This window comes from Melopsittacus undulatus, chromosome 6, assembly GCF_012275295.1.
Source record: "Melopsittacus undulatus isolate bMelUnd1 chromosome 6, bMelUnd1.mat.Z, whole genome shotgun sequence".
Lineage (NCBI taxonomy): Eukaryota > Metazoa > Chordata > Aves > Psittaciformes > Psittaculidae > Melopsittacus > Melopsittacus undulatus.
In genome coordinates this window covers 44,642,925-44,657,815 of record NC_047532.1, presented here as the reverse complement: position 1 = coordinate 44,657,815, position 14,891 = coordinate 44,642,925, and the positions used below count along the sequence as shown (strand labels likewise).

Below are 14,891 nucleotides of genomic sequence, written 5' to 3'. Positions count from 1 at the left end.
TTAATTCTACAGTATGCAATACATTATCTAGGAGAAATGTTAAGCATATGTTTTATATAATAAATTAACCTTTACATTACTCTCTCATTTTGCTGTTTGAGAATTAAAGAACTTTAAAACCCTCCAGATGCCTTTTCATCCTTACAATGAAAAGGAGAGTTAAAGCCATTAATTTTTGTACACTGCTATGTTCACTGCTGTCAAAATAGTTTTATATTACATTGCAACAACCCAGAAAAGAAAATGTATGCTTCCAGCTCAGACATGACATGACTATTTGATTAACAACCAAGGCTAATCTTAACTAAGCTATGTTAGTATTTCAGAACAGTACTTTTTCTATTAAAAAATTACAGAGCACCTTTTCTGCAACTGACCCATAACTACGCCATTACGTGGAAAACTCGCAGTTGAAGTACAATGAGCATTGCATAGTCTACCAGGTATTATTAGGTCCTTAGCATATCCTGCCAATTATTTCTGCAGATGTCATTGTAAACTGAGCACTTTTTCTACAACTAATGCAACAGTTAGTTACCTTGTAAAGCAAATACCTAACAGCAAAAAAAAAAAACCAACAAAACAACCCCAAAACACAACCCAAAGCCCAAAGGCCCACATTTGAACAATAAACACTGTTCTAAAACCCTTCTACCTTTGATGCATTTAAGAATGTAATACACTTGCCTTCACATACAATGAAGGTTCTGTGCATATATATATACACAGCATGTATGAGCAGTGCACCAGTATGAAACATCCCAGCAACATTCACAAAAAGGAAGACACAAAATTAAGAATTAAGAAAATTTAATAAGCAAATGAACTACGTACATTGATGGCACATGACTTTTATTCAGTTATCCTCTTTCTATAGCTAAACTTCGATAACAAAATAGCAACAGTCAATAGTACCCCAGGGGACAAGAAAAAACAAACACACCCCATCTGTTATTAAAGTGCATATTTGATGTGAGTTGCAGCGAACTACAGTCCAGGGGTATTAAAGGATTTCAACCATCAGAGAATATTTTGCAGGAGCATCCCAAATTAAAAGCCTTGGAAATTTAGATTTTAAGAAATAACTGGTTTTTATGGAAGATATCCTTACATCTCTTTCCACCATACAATCTTTGCTTTAAGAATTCTCTGACATTCTGCAAGACAGAACAAATTCTGCCTTTCTATTGTTCTTTATTTACATTTCCTCAATAACTACTTGAAAGTTTAACTACACTCATGAGCATAGTGTTTTCTTAGGTACTTCACTCTTTCTTCTGCTTACTTCCTTTCTCCCTCTCAAATTCAGCTATTTGATTGAATATGTTAATTAAGTTCTGTGGCAGGTTTCTTTTAATACCACTGTCTGTTTGCCCTGTGCCCTCTAAAGATGTTTCCTCATCTGGTTCCTTTGTTTTACTAGTCTCCTCAGAACTTCTACTCTTATACTCACTTTCATTTTTATGTTTACTTAACACATGCCTATCCCTGTCATAGCTTTTATCACCTTCACGGAAGCTGGTGCTAGAATATGATCTGCATTTTCCTGCTGACTTCTCATAATAGTCAGACACTGCTGGAGACCCGTAATACCTCTTGTGACCTGAGCCATGTTTTTTAAATGGCTCTTTTCTCCCCTCTCCATCCCTTTCCGATCTCTTAAAATAATGCATACTGGGTTTATCATATGACCTATGATATGAACCTGAGGAACCCCTCCAACTAGAGGAAAATCGATCTGGTTCACTATATTTTTCAGTTTTGCTACTGCCTGGTAGTGTTCTGGAACTACTGTAAGAATCTCTTGAAGCTTCAGACCTACCTCCAAAAGTGTCTTCATCATCACCTGAAGTCCTTGAAAAAGAACGATGTGTGTCTTTCTCTTTTACTTCTGTTTTTGGACACACTAAGCTGTCCTGCCTTTCCAGCAGTTTCTCCACTTCAAAACTTTGGTTAAGAAAGGAAGCAGAGGTATCAGCTGGAGGTGAATAACACTCCTCTTTCCTAATCTGATCTTTATAATGGGAAGAAGCTCTAGATGAGTATTTTTTGGAGCTACGGGAAGACTCAGATCTCTTCCGATGCTTTTTCCTACGTTTCTTGTGATCAGAGGAAGAGGAGGAAGAAGAAATTGATACATCTGATGAAGAATCACTTGATGATGATGAGGAAGAGGAGGAAGTTGAAACTTTCCGTTTCTTCTTCAACCTAAAAAACATAATTAAACTGTGAGATAATCTTCATTATTGGGCAAAAATTAGATCTAGAAAGCAAATCTGTACTTCCCAGTTTGGCTGAGACTGGACTGTAAGGCATGAATGGAAACTGAGCCTGACAATTTCAAATACTATTTCTTTATAAAAAAATTAAATTAAATGCAATTACTAATTTGTTATCAAAATCTTTCTAGGTTTAATATGGCATTACACCCTGCAAATACTTCACATTGCTAAGTATTTTTTAAATAACTTCACCTCACTGTAAATATGTCAAGTATTTTTTAAACAACTTCACCTTTAATGACTATGTATATGATTAATGTATATGCACTAAAGGACACTACCCACAAAAAAAAATTCTGGAGGAAAAGCAGTTTACCTAGGGAGAAATTACCTGAGAGATTACTAGGTACTTACTAGGACATTCTGTTTGGAAATGCATTGTTCATCGTTTTATCTGCACTTACTGCCATCTAATCAGTATACCGAATATAACAAAGTTACCTTTTTTCTTCTTTTAAGAGCTTACGCAATTTCTCTGCACTTGTTTCAATTTTCTTTTCTTTTTGTCTCTCTTCTTTGGCAGCTTGTTTCTCCCTCATTTCCAAAGATTTCTTTTATGAACCCAAGCATCATAAAAAAAAAATTACATTAAAAATGTTAACACAGGTATTTTCCCCATATCCCCAACCCCATTCAAATGTACATTTACACCAGGGATGTTTTACCAGAATTCCCAGACCAAGAATTAACATTAGTTATGAATTTGGTATTGGCCATTGTGATAATCAGGTTTCCATTAAGGACCATATTGCAGTTTTTATTCCATTAAAAAATACATTTGACCAACCATTGCAGTGGTACCCATGATCCAGTATACCGTGAAGCATGGAGCCCAGAAAGCATAGATAGAATATGCCAGAAGACACATTATTACCAACACGAAGAAAACAAAACAAAAAATCCCCAAAACAACCAAACCCCAAGAGAGAGAAAGGTTTTAGGGAAAGTATTGTAGTTTACAAGTAAAACACGGCAGGATTTTAAAATGTATTCAAGTTGGCCATGTTTGAATACAAACCGTTTGGTAACAATTTCACAGACCAGTTTGATGCATAGTTTATGTAAGAAATCATGTTCCAAGGGTTTGTGGGTGATGAGCAGCACCAGATGTCAGATACAGCAACAACGGTCCAATTCGGAAGAAAATGCATTGGAGAAAAACACATAATCAGTATTACGGGAAAACAATACTCCAGTGTTGCTTTAGCCATTCTCGCACAAAAGATTCAGACTTATGTATTAAAATACAGGTAAATGCAGAAGAGCATGTCACCAGATGAATAATCCTTAAACTATATAAGCCTATTAAGAGATCAGATATCTGCACTTCACAGCCCTGAAGAGGAGCTCTATTCATATTAAGAGTGAACAGAGTCTGACTGCTTTCAAAACTTAGCAACTGTCTGAATAGATATTGTAAAGGAAATCCTTAATTTCAGTTAAGGCTATGCAAACCAACAAACAATAGCTATCATTGTGGCTTTTATTTGGTGCTTCAATGACCCATACATTAGGAAACCCTAAAGGAGTGTAAAATTCATCTACTTGCTAAGGATATTAATTTTAACAGACTGACACCTCTTTCTAAAGAAGCCAAACGTGTCTCAAGTACTGTATAACAGTTTATCTATGATGTAGTTCAGTTTAACTAAAGAGATCGTTGTATCTCCTCTTCCCCTCTTTCAACACAGTCTGTCAGCATTATGGCTCCACCAACTGAAGAAGTGCTGATTAAGGCCATCTATCTCAGTTTATGTACTTGTTACACACAGAACCATAGAACAAAAAAAGCCTGCTCCTCAGTGCTCTATTTTACTCTTTGACCCTCTGTGGAAGTCAACACAAGTTAAGGAGGTAAATAAAAGAAAAACAATTTTAACTCAAATTAGCAGAGAGACCCACCAGGGCTCACCTGGGAACCATGCTGCATGCAAGAGAAGTGAGAAAACAAACCAAAAACAGCAGAGGGGAGTAAAAACTGTCTGCCCAACCCTCCACCTCCTGCTGTTTTCCTTTAAATTACATCTTCATTTCCCCTCTCCTGTGATCTTCCTGTGAGTTAGTTTTGGCTGGTGTTACTCTACATTTTCACAATTACTCCAAATGACAAGGATTTGGCCAGTAAGATGGTGTGAAATGTTTATTTGGCTTGCTCAAGCTTACACTTTCTCTGTTTATATTCACATAATGTTATCATTTAACAGTGTTAATCATGCTTGTATGATGAAATATTCTTATCCTTGCTTTAGCTGACAGGGTTAACAGGCTTTGCTCTTTTCCCTGTCTCCACTATTTGGCATTTCTTTACTACCCACTTCAAAATAGTGAACTCATCAAGGGGTACCTTCTTCTGACAGGTACAGCCATAATGCTTACTGTAAAAGATTTACTTTAAAGAAGGGAAGCAGACAAACCATGACCTTAAACTCACCATGTTCAAAAGATCTAATATGATTTTTGATGTTTATTGTCACTGAGAGCACTGTATGAAGAGAAAGTAAAGAATCACCTGTATATGCTTACGGAGTTTTGTTAAGGCCTCTTCTGCTTCTTGAAAAGTCTCATCCAAACTTAAGGCTTTCTTATAATAACTCTCAGCATTTACTAGTTTGTCTTCCTCTTCCAACCTGAAATTCAAGTGATAATAGTATACAGTTAAGCCACAGATTTTGATTTTTTTTTCTTATTTTTAGAACTATCTTTCTTATTTGCGCTATGGCAGTACCACTGCATCCCTCCAGGACCATATCACTCACCTTAGCCCACCTCAGTACAAAAGTAAAACAGTATTTCTGAAACATTATTATCTCTTAAAGTAGTAAACTGGTATTTTCTGATCTATTATTACCTCCAAATCATCAGTAATATTATTCTTGGACATGTCAATTCCAGTTTCAAAAATACTGTCTGTTTCTTCTTAACACAGGGCTTACAAGAAATCTATTTGCTGAATATTCAATAGTAAACTTTTTTGTTACAGAGTTTAACCAATATTTCAGTAGAGTAACAGAACACAATTTTGTTACAAATACTTTCTTAAAGAGCCAAACAAACCACATACACAAATATCATCTCCAAACCCTCAAAAAAAAAAAAAAGCCCCAAAACAAACAAACCAACCCCCAAAAGCCAAACAAACAAACAAACAAACAAAAAACAACTCAAAGCCTATTGGAATGTATTCACACATTTCACAAGACTCTTCAAGCCTGGTATCCTACCAGTGAAAGCATAACAAGGATTAAACCTCAAATATTTTGCCAGGATTTTAACTGGATCAGAGGAGTAAGCGTAAACTGACTGCATGAGCAGGCGTATTTCCAACAAAAGCTTTTTTTTTGTTTTTTTTTAAACCCAGACAGGAAGGAAAGATACCATTCTGTGTCCTAACTAGAACAGTATTCAAAAAGTATTATGAGAAAAATTGTCACCAACCAAATGAAAACAGACTTACTGCCCGCCTCTTTCCACAAGAGTCTGACAGAGGTATTTTCTTGCATTTCTATGGGTAGGACAGTTTGCTAAAGCAATTTCAAAGTCACCTATGGCTTTGTTCAGACTTCCTTTTGTTGCATACCTAGAACAATAGACAAGTTGCGCAGATTTTAGTGTTGTTTCTCTTTCACAAAGTAGAAAACCCAGCGAAACAAGCAGACTTACAGAGCTCCACGTGCTACCAGAGCTTCAACATTCTCTGGATCAAATTCCAAAGCCTTGTTGTACTCATTCATGGCTTCCACATGGTGCCCATCCTTAAAATAATCAACCCCTGCCTTCACACTGGAGAAAAGGATTTAGAAAATATCATGTAATTAGTCTGTGCAGATTTCATACTGTTAATTGCTCACAAATCATGGTTCCAAACAAGTGACAGGTAATAAAACTTGACTGGTTATCATGTACTTAACACTGGCATTTCAGATTAACGTGATAGAATGGAGAGCATTTCTGCAGACAGTGCTACGATGTTACACTGTTTTTCATTTATGGAGTGAATACTTAATCACTTCTCTGCATAAAACTCTGGGTGTGACCTACCACCATTAAAGTGGAACAGCTTAATTATATCTAGAGTTAAAAGACATCATTAACCCAACAACATGAGGCAGGTGGATGGATGATATACGCTGAAACAAGCTCATCTCAAACTCAATTATTTAAGGTTCAGGTAATATGAGCTGTAAAATCTTTCTTCTACAATTGCTAAGAGATTAATTGCTTCTTTTATTGGAAGAGAACAAGAGATGAATTTCAGAACTTTTCATAATAACTTTTTTTTTAATTAAAATCTATATTTAACATTACAAGTAGTTTTTTCAGCAACTAATCAAAGTTGAAAACCACTTATTTTATGAAAACCAGTGCTTTGCTAGGACAGAACCCAGAAATTCCAAGGTTTCAGTTTTTGGTTGGTTTTTTTTTTTGGACCTTGTGGATTCAAAACAAGTTTTTCCACAAAAGATACGCATTTTGAGAAGAGTTTCTGTTCTGCCTCCTTCACCCTGTAGAATATGCCCACATGCGCATGTACAGCTTAAAAGCAATAGCATGTATCTAGAGCTGCTGTTCCAAATGCAGCCAGGGAAATACATTTACCTTTTAAAAGACAGCAAGTGCGCTTATCCAATCTATAGTCTGGGGCCCAAATGTACAAGCAGTACTAAGTCATTCAACACCCAATTTTAAAATGGAAAATTGTGTGCTTGGTATTGTCTAAAATCTTAGTCATATCTCATCAATAGGCTAGCACATTACAGATGTTCCAGGGAATTCTCACTTTAACCTGACAAATATTTTTGAACTTAATCTTGAAACTTTATCTATCATGTACCCATTTAGCAGTTAGAGCTACTTTCAAGAAGTTCTTCCTGGTTACATCACTACACAGGTGCTGGAAAAAGTGGTTCAATGTGTATTTTCTTCTATGAAATATAACCTGTAACCTACAAACAGTAAGCACTGACAAGAGAAAGTATTACATACCATTTCAAGGCCCATGATTCAGACTGCTTTTTCCTCAATGCAGGGGCAAAATCTTCTTCATTGAAATTTTTACTTTAAGGAAAAATCAAACAAACAAAAAAAAAGCATCAAGTTGAAGTTCTGAGTCTACAAAATTACAACATGTAATGCAGTTCAAATAAACTGAAATACTTATACGTTGCTTTATTGCTCTCCCTCAGTCAGGAATGTTCTTTTGTATTTCTGAAACCAGCTTTTCCCAGTCTATCTTAGAAGTGCTGAATCAAACTAGTACATCTGCAGCATGTTCAACAAAAACATATTCACCCCTGCTTTGGGACCCAATATATATCACTAGGTATATTTGAATCTATTTTAAGAAAGAAAGCAAATGTATTACTAAAATAAATACTGTGAATAAACATCTGACAGACGACACTAAAACTTAAGTATCCTGCACTTCAATTCAAAGGTATTGACAAGATCTGAGCAATAAATTCCTAAGGTATTTGGTATCAAACATTATCTGTCATAAGGTGTCTTGCTTATTCAGCGCAATAGAATTTCAAATGTAAGTTTCTTACTCTAGAAGAGTCTGCTTTTAAATATTTAAGGACATGTAAGCTGCAGTCATGCAAATCAAATGGAAAAGGTTTAAGTAGCCTGGTCTATCTCAATAGAGTAGAATAATCTTCACAAAGCTATAGGATAGGAACAACGTAAAGATCACTTACATTTGAAGACTTCTTAGCAAAGATGGTGGATTTGATTCACTTATTCCTAGTTTTTCTGCTAAATATTCAACTAATGATGGATTACCAAATCCTGGGGAACGATGCAAAACCTCTTCAAAGGTCTCTGCTGTATTAGCAACTTCCATGCTTCGCCTTAAAAAAAACCCAAAAACACAAACCACAAAAAAACCACTGATGTACACTAATAAAACCTCACAGAGAGTATCTTCAATTTCATTATGCTTATGCTTATAATAAAAATGCCTATATTGATATTTATCACTGCTCAAAAGTTGTTCCATTTTACAGGCATATATTTTTTTACAATTTAGCAACTCTTGTATCTTTTAGCCTAAGCGAACTTCTGAAACCTATATTGGCACCAGTCTACATATCTCCAGGACATAAAAAAATTCTACAAAAATGGTAGAGAATGCTCTGTCTTCCTGTTTTCTAAGGGTAATTTTTAAATTTTTAAAATTTCATATTCCAGTCTCCCAAGGTTCTTGTTTCTTTTGTTTTTTAGGGGTTTGTTTGTTTCTTTGTTGTGGTGTTTTGCTAACAGTCCCACAGTGACAGATACCTCTCTGCTTTTTGCTTTCCTTACATTTTAGGAAAGATGCTCAAAGACCAACCACACTTGACATATTCAGAAACAAGTATGTATAGAGACAAACAGCAAAAACCCTGTAATCATCTAATTAATCAGAAAAACATCAAGTTATAAGAACAGTTTGTCAAAAATGGTCTTCAGACACACTGAATATCATATACCTAGCAAGTATAGCTGAATAGCATGCTCTTACTTATAATGTAGTGGGAAGTCATCAGAAGTAATTACGCCTAGTTTTGTCTTGCAAAGATGGGGTGGAAGAGGAGAGCTGTAAAGTGACACCGCGAGCTTCTCATGGTAACGATCAACATCCTTGACAACAGCTATATAAACAGTGAAAGACAGTTACAGAAATGTCTCAAAAACTGAAAGAGATTCCTTACAAGTTCTACAGCTACTTGCCTCGAATAAGGTCTCCAGTTTGATAATAAGATAAAGGATCTCCATGGCTGCTTTGAGAAGGCACATCTCTCAAAGGACAAAGAGCCTGCAATAGAAGAATGTAGGCATATCATAAACAAACCCAAAATTTGAGATTTTTTTGCCCCCAAGATTATGCCAGAATATGATTATTTAATCTTAATGCCCATTAGAGCTGTGATAGAAGCACATTCTGGTTCAAGTAAAAATTTATGCCCCTATAAATAAAACCGCTCAGATGTAGTACACATTGAGTATGGGGCATAAAAAGAAGCATTTGCTGTCTCAGCAATGCACCATAAGTTATTCACAAATTCAGATGCCACCCACCATCCCAAAGTTCAGTTTCACCTTTTACTTCACATAACATTCCATTAAAAAACATGACACAACTAGTACACTAAAAAATTACTATTTATCAACAATAAAATATTGATAAAAACTGCATCTTACAGTGATTTGTAAATCTGAAATTTCCCGTATGAAACGACTTCCCAGACAAATCAACACCATAAAAAAGCCAAATTCACGAATAGAAGTAATCTTCCCAATCACGATATCACCACGATCGATGTCTTGAAAAAATAATCCTCTCCTCTCTTCCCTGGAAACCTCCATGAACTGTTCCAGGGGTGGCATAACAGCGTAATAATCTGCAATACACAACACAGTGTGAAACAACTAAGCTACAACCTGAGAACATAAAATACTTCACAGGTTAAAATCGCATTTTTTAAACATGCAAAATTTAGTTTATTTGTAACAGGCTATTTGTGTGCAGCCTATAAAAATCACAGCAAAACCTGTCACCCTGTTTTCAGCAATGCCGATTTCAGTGCAGGGCCTCCCCCACACCCAACACCGTTCCCGTGAGCCGGCCTACCTTCATTTTCTTCAATCGTTTCGGAGAGAGGCCCGCTGGGTCTCCACGAGTGGGCAAAAAGGAGATCAGCTTTTTTGGCAATGAAGCGCTTTATCTCGGTGTCAAGGCTCGTCCTCTCTTTGCTAGGGGAAGGAAAACCCCGTCAGAACAACCCCGTGAGAACCCCCCTGTGGCACCTCACAGCTCGCTTCCCCATCCGCACTGCCCCGGCACTCCTTACCAGGCTGCCGGTGGTTGCGGGGCTCCACGTGGCTGTTCGAAGACGGTCCCCGGCGGCGGCAGCAGCCCGCGGAAGTCAGGGTTGTCCTGCTGCTCGGCGCGGAGCAGCGAGAGCAGCTCAGGACCATGGTAGTTGAGCACCTGACGCAGCAGCTCCCGGTCCATGCCACCACAGCCACCCCTCCCGGAACTGGAACCGCAGCCTGACACGGTAGTAGTAAGCAAAGTGCATGAGCTGGGCGAGCGTCGGTGTCAAGAGAAGGACTGTGACCAGGCGGCCGCGGCGCCCCCTGGGGAGTAGGAGGACCGTTTGCGGGGCCGGTCTCCAGGTTTCCCACTGTATTGGAAAATGAAAGGGAACAATAAAAAGTAAAGTGTACAAATTACACAGATGGCCGGCGGCTACGGAACAGCTCGGCAGCGCCGAGGGAGCCGCTCCCGGGACAGGAGCGAGGGCCCCGAACGGCCGTTCTCGTGGCGGCCATGTCGGGAGAGGGCGCTGCGCCCCCGTCGCTCCTGGCTGAGGCGGAGCATTCCGGGTCCCACCTGTGGTGCCCACCGCCGTCACGTGAGCCAGAGGTGGGACCCAAACGCTGATGCGAAAGAGAAAAAGCAGTGCTTCCTCTGCAGTGTGTCTTCCTCTGAGAAGGCGCAGCCCAAGTGCTTCCCCCGGCATATTTTCTTCGCACGTTAGCTGAGGTGTGTTTGGTTAAGAAGAGATTCTCCAGAACTGAGGAAACAGCGCTCAAGAAGTTCTCAATTAGTTCTCAGTTCTTAAATGTCTTCACTAAGTTACAATAAAGAGAACAAATGAAAGAGTGTTGGAGACATCACTGTTGTGTGGGGCAGGAACGTCACCCTGGAAGTGATGGGGGCTCACCTCAGAAACAAACCACTGTGATACTCATAATGCTCTCCCCTTGAACTGTCCATCTAACAGGCTTCCCATCAGAAATTCATACAGGTGAAATGAAGAAGTGTGCTGGCAAGAGATATGCTGGCTTTTTTTTTTTTTTTTGTCAGAATAGCTGTACTGAAACAAAGAGGGGAAATGGGCAGTTACCTCAGCAAAAGATTATGGACTGAAATTACAATTGAGCCGTTAAAGTAGGCCTAACCCTAACTCTAACCCTAACACAAGATACAATGGTTCAGTTTATCAGCGCTAAGTTTAAAGACATTTAACTCAGGAGGTTCTTCATGTTAATCACCTCTTCTAGCTAATGGAAAAAAGTGCTTTAAACCAACTGGAATTAATCCAAGTCTGTTAGAAATATCAGAATTCTTCAGTCTCCAAGAATAATTTGTCCCTGGCATCACATTTAATAATTTTTAAAGGGGGTGGCGAAGCCCACTGTAAATGGCATAATATCACTTCTACCCTCAGTACAGTGTTGCAGAAAAAAATAGCAATCTGGCTGTCAGCAGATCAGTGACATAAACTCCTCTAGGAACCAGCATGACTGAGAGGGCAAGGATCAGATCAAACACACTGGTCTCAGAAGCTCAGTTCAAAGCTGGCAGGGATATCACTGGTACAGCAGACTTGGGGAAGACACTAGAAGGACAAATTTATATTTTATTTTCATTTCATGTCCCTCTGCTTTACTATAACAAAATATAAATGAGGCATAACACTTACTATGTACCAAAACAGCTGCCAGGATTTTGATTTAATGTCTTCCTGTTCTATATAAGATGAGGTGTGTACTTAGATTTGCAGTTACTATGGTGGAAAAACTCCATGAACACTAAATAGAAAGTTCTAAACATTAAGACTAATTAGAGACAGATTGACATGGAAAGGTTAATGCACCTGCATGGAATCAGTGCAGAAAGGGAGCCTTTTCTGAATGAATCACACTGCAAGTGCAACGTCCTGAGCTGTGTTACACAACAGCTAATAATGGCAGTTTAATTTGGGGAAATAGTATTTTAAGGAACAGTTTATTTGTATTGCTTAGCAAATACAAAAAGCTAGTAATAAAAAAGTTGTTTGAGCCACAATCTTTTGTGCAAGCATTTCTCCAGCCTAATGTGCACACACACACACACACAATGTACAAGTAAGACATTATTAATAAATACGTAAAATGTGTTATGAGTTCTGGACTTAAAATCCCAAAATCGTGGTAAAAGCTGAACAACCTAAAATTATGGACTCTTGTTACAGACATTTCCTTCTATGAGTAGAAAATTGATTGCATTTTAGGATTATGTCATGTTAATACACAAAATATAGGTTAGTTGCCCCAGAACATGAGAGTTAGCTTCGTATTTAAAGTAATCCTTTCTTTATCTGGGCCCAGCAAATTCTGAAGTTACCTTCATCAAATAAACTCCGAATTATTCCATCTTCAGAATCAGCTTTGCTAGAGCCAGGTATGTGAGCATGCTATTGTAACTTTCAGGTTACAGTAATGAACTCAAAAGCAAAGCAAGATTACGACATATTGTGCATTGTTCCACCTCCCTCAGGGCACACAAACTTCTGCCATCATTTTCTCTATTGGGATACTGCCTTGGGTATCCACTGTACTTTTAAAAGTATCTTTGCATATTTTCAGTAGTGGATTCCCCTCCTCGCCCTCCCCCCCCCCCCCCAGTTTTTGCTTATTTTACGTCAGTTATTCAATAGGAAATATTTTTTATAAAAGGATAAAGCAGTGACCACAGTTCAGGCATGGATAATATGGATAATGCTAAATGGAGCAGCATGCAATAAGCCCAGTGGTATATATATAGCTTAAGAGACCCCAAGGCCTGAAGAGAGGGCATGCGCCATATGCTATGTTGTCATTAATCCTCTGTTCTATTGGCTTCATCCCATATGCTAAATAAGCAAAGAAGGTGGGCAGGAAGTGTCCTGATTCTTCAGCAGAAAGTGATACAAGTCAACATACTGCCCTACTCAAAGAAGAGCATTCCAGACACTCTGAAACCAGACATGTCTGAATGAGCTTGATGTAAATTTTCTGACATTTTAGGTTAATGCATGATAAAAGGCAGCTCCCAAAATCCATCATGCAGCCTGTAACTCACATAGTACAAAGTTTATGAATTTAAACCAAGGTGGCTTTGAACCCAGGGTGAAACCCATAGTGATAGGGCCCCTGAACAACCCAAAAACCTGAGAGGTGTGATAGAATTTTAGAGGGGATATGTGTATTACTAAGCAGATTTTCATCAAAGTTCAGTAAGCACAGTTAAAATGCAACAAGGTCAAGCTGCTTTTCAAACATTGCCAAGTATCTATTATCAGTGGTAAAGCTTACAAGAAAATTGCATGAAGGAAAGGATTTTGTGTCAAGAACCACATTTTATCACTGACAAAAAGATTTGATCCTCCAAGATCATGCTTGTCAAAGTAGTATTTTTTGCAGAGTTTTGGCAGATTTGAGATAACTTTTAGCCTATTGAAAATAGGAGTAAAATGTTCAACTAAATATGTAGGCAAGAAAGATGAAACCAATAGTACTAATGACAATTAACATGAAGAGATATACTTCCAGCTGTGTTGTTAGATTTTTGGCAAAACATGCCAAAACCAGTCCTGCTGCCCAGACTTTCTGTTAATATAGAAAGCAGCAAAAGGATTGTTTGAAGATTACTATTTTGGCTCAAAAGCAATGAAGGGGCAAACTATTTTCTAGGCAGCTAGTATCTCTACTTTGGGGAAAACATTATATGCAGGCATAATCACCAAATACGATGGAGGAGGTGTGAAAACATCAGAAACTTGTAGTGATGGAACATCCTAAGCCTAATCAGGCATTTCCCTTTTTAACAAGTTCATCATTAAGTCCAACTTTGGCATGGTCTGTGAGAGAGTACAGTCTCAGTGACATGTAGACTCACCTGAAGATATGCTGATTAATTGCTCATGGAGTCATGGGCCTTTGCACTTCTCAGATTTCTGGAAATGTATAGACAAAGAGTAGTCGGATGCATGTAATAAGTATGCAAGGACAGACTATGGAAACTGCCTGGGCTCTGAATCAACAATTAGAGCCTGTTGGAATAAAGCAGAAATAACAGTTAAGAAATGTCAACTGAGATTTCTGGGATTTCTGTCATCCTGCAGGCAGTGGCACTGCTGAGCCTTTGTACGGCTCTGAGGATTATTGTGCACTTAGTGCAGCATTTTGTGCCTGCAGGTTAGTAACAACTATTTGTTTCCAATGAGACTGAAAATGTTACTGGAGGAAACATTAGCTTTGATTTTTTTTTTTTTAAACTTACTTATAAAGAACAGGCTGTTGTGAACGAAGGTTTGCTTATTTGACACAAAATACCAGTCAGGCAGCTTAGTGGCAACCCTGACACAGACAATATGTATACACCTACCTGTACAGCTTGCAACACATCTAGAAATACTGCCTATGGAGCAAATTCCTATGATATGTGAAAGACTCAGCAGAAAGTACGCCAAGCAGACAGGTTTTTGTAGGTTTTTAAATGAATTTTACAGCTTCTAACAATCCACAGACTGGCAGTATCAAATGCTATATAGCAAGGGAGAGACATCCTGGTTTTAAGTTTTAGATTAAGTCATTACAACTTACAGTCAGAATTACAACTTCCCAGTCAGCAAAGTAGATTATTACTTACAACCCAAAATTGTATTTTCAGCATGTAGCAAAATACAGTAAGAATATTTAATTTCAAGTGTGCAAGCACTATGAGATATTTAAGTATTCAGCTACTCTCAATTATTAAATTTCTTATCTATAGTATACCAATATTCACGTTTTCATTGTTAAATTCTTTCTCCAGCA

At 38.0% G+C, this 14,891-nt stretch overlaps 1 protein-coding gene across 2 annotated transcripts; it reads right to left on the bottom strand.

Moving 5' to 3' along the window:
* Positions 1-793: 793 nt before the first annotated feature.
* TTC14 (tetratricopeptide repeat domain 14) lies at positions 794-10,299 on the bottom strand. 2 transcript variants are annotated; one of them, XM_031047116.1, is made up of 12 exons: positions 10,115-10,299; positions 9,895-10,016; positions 9,465-9,664; positions 8,994-9,078; positions 8,785-8,914; positions 7,979-8,131; positions 7,266-7,337; positions 5,943-6,062; positions 5,737-5,859; positions 4,792-4,909; positions 2,724-2,833; positions 794-2,208 (listed from the first exon to the last, which is right to left on the bottom strand). In XM_031047116.1, exons 1-12 carry the CDS (start codon positions 10,276-10,278, stop codon positions 1,266-1,268), a joined length of 2,340 nt encoding a protein of 779 aa, XP_030902976.1. In that variant the 5' UTR covers positions 10,279-10,299; the 3' UTR covers positions 794-1,265. The 2 variants fall into 2 exon arrangements, 1 of the variants encoding a protein (XP_030902976.1); XR_004080284.1 differs by having other exon boundaries at positions 2,184-2,208; positions 3,301-4,909.
* Between the last annotated feature and the right edge of the window lie 4,592 nt (positions 10,300-14,891).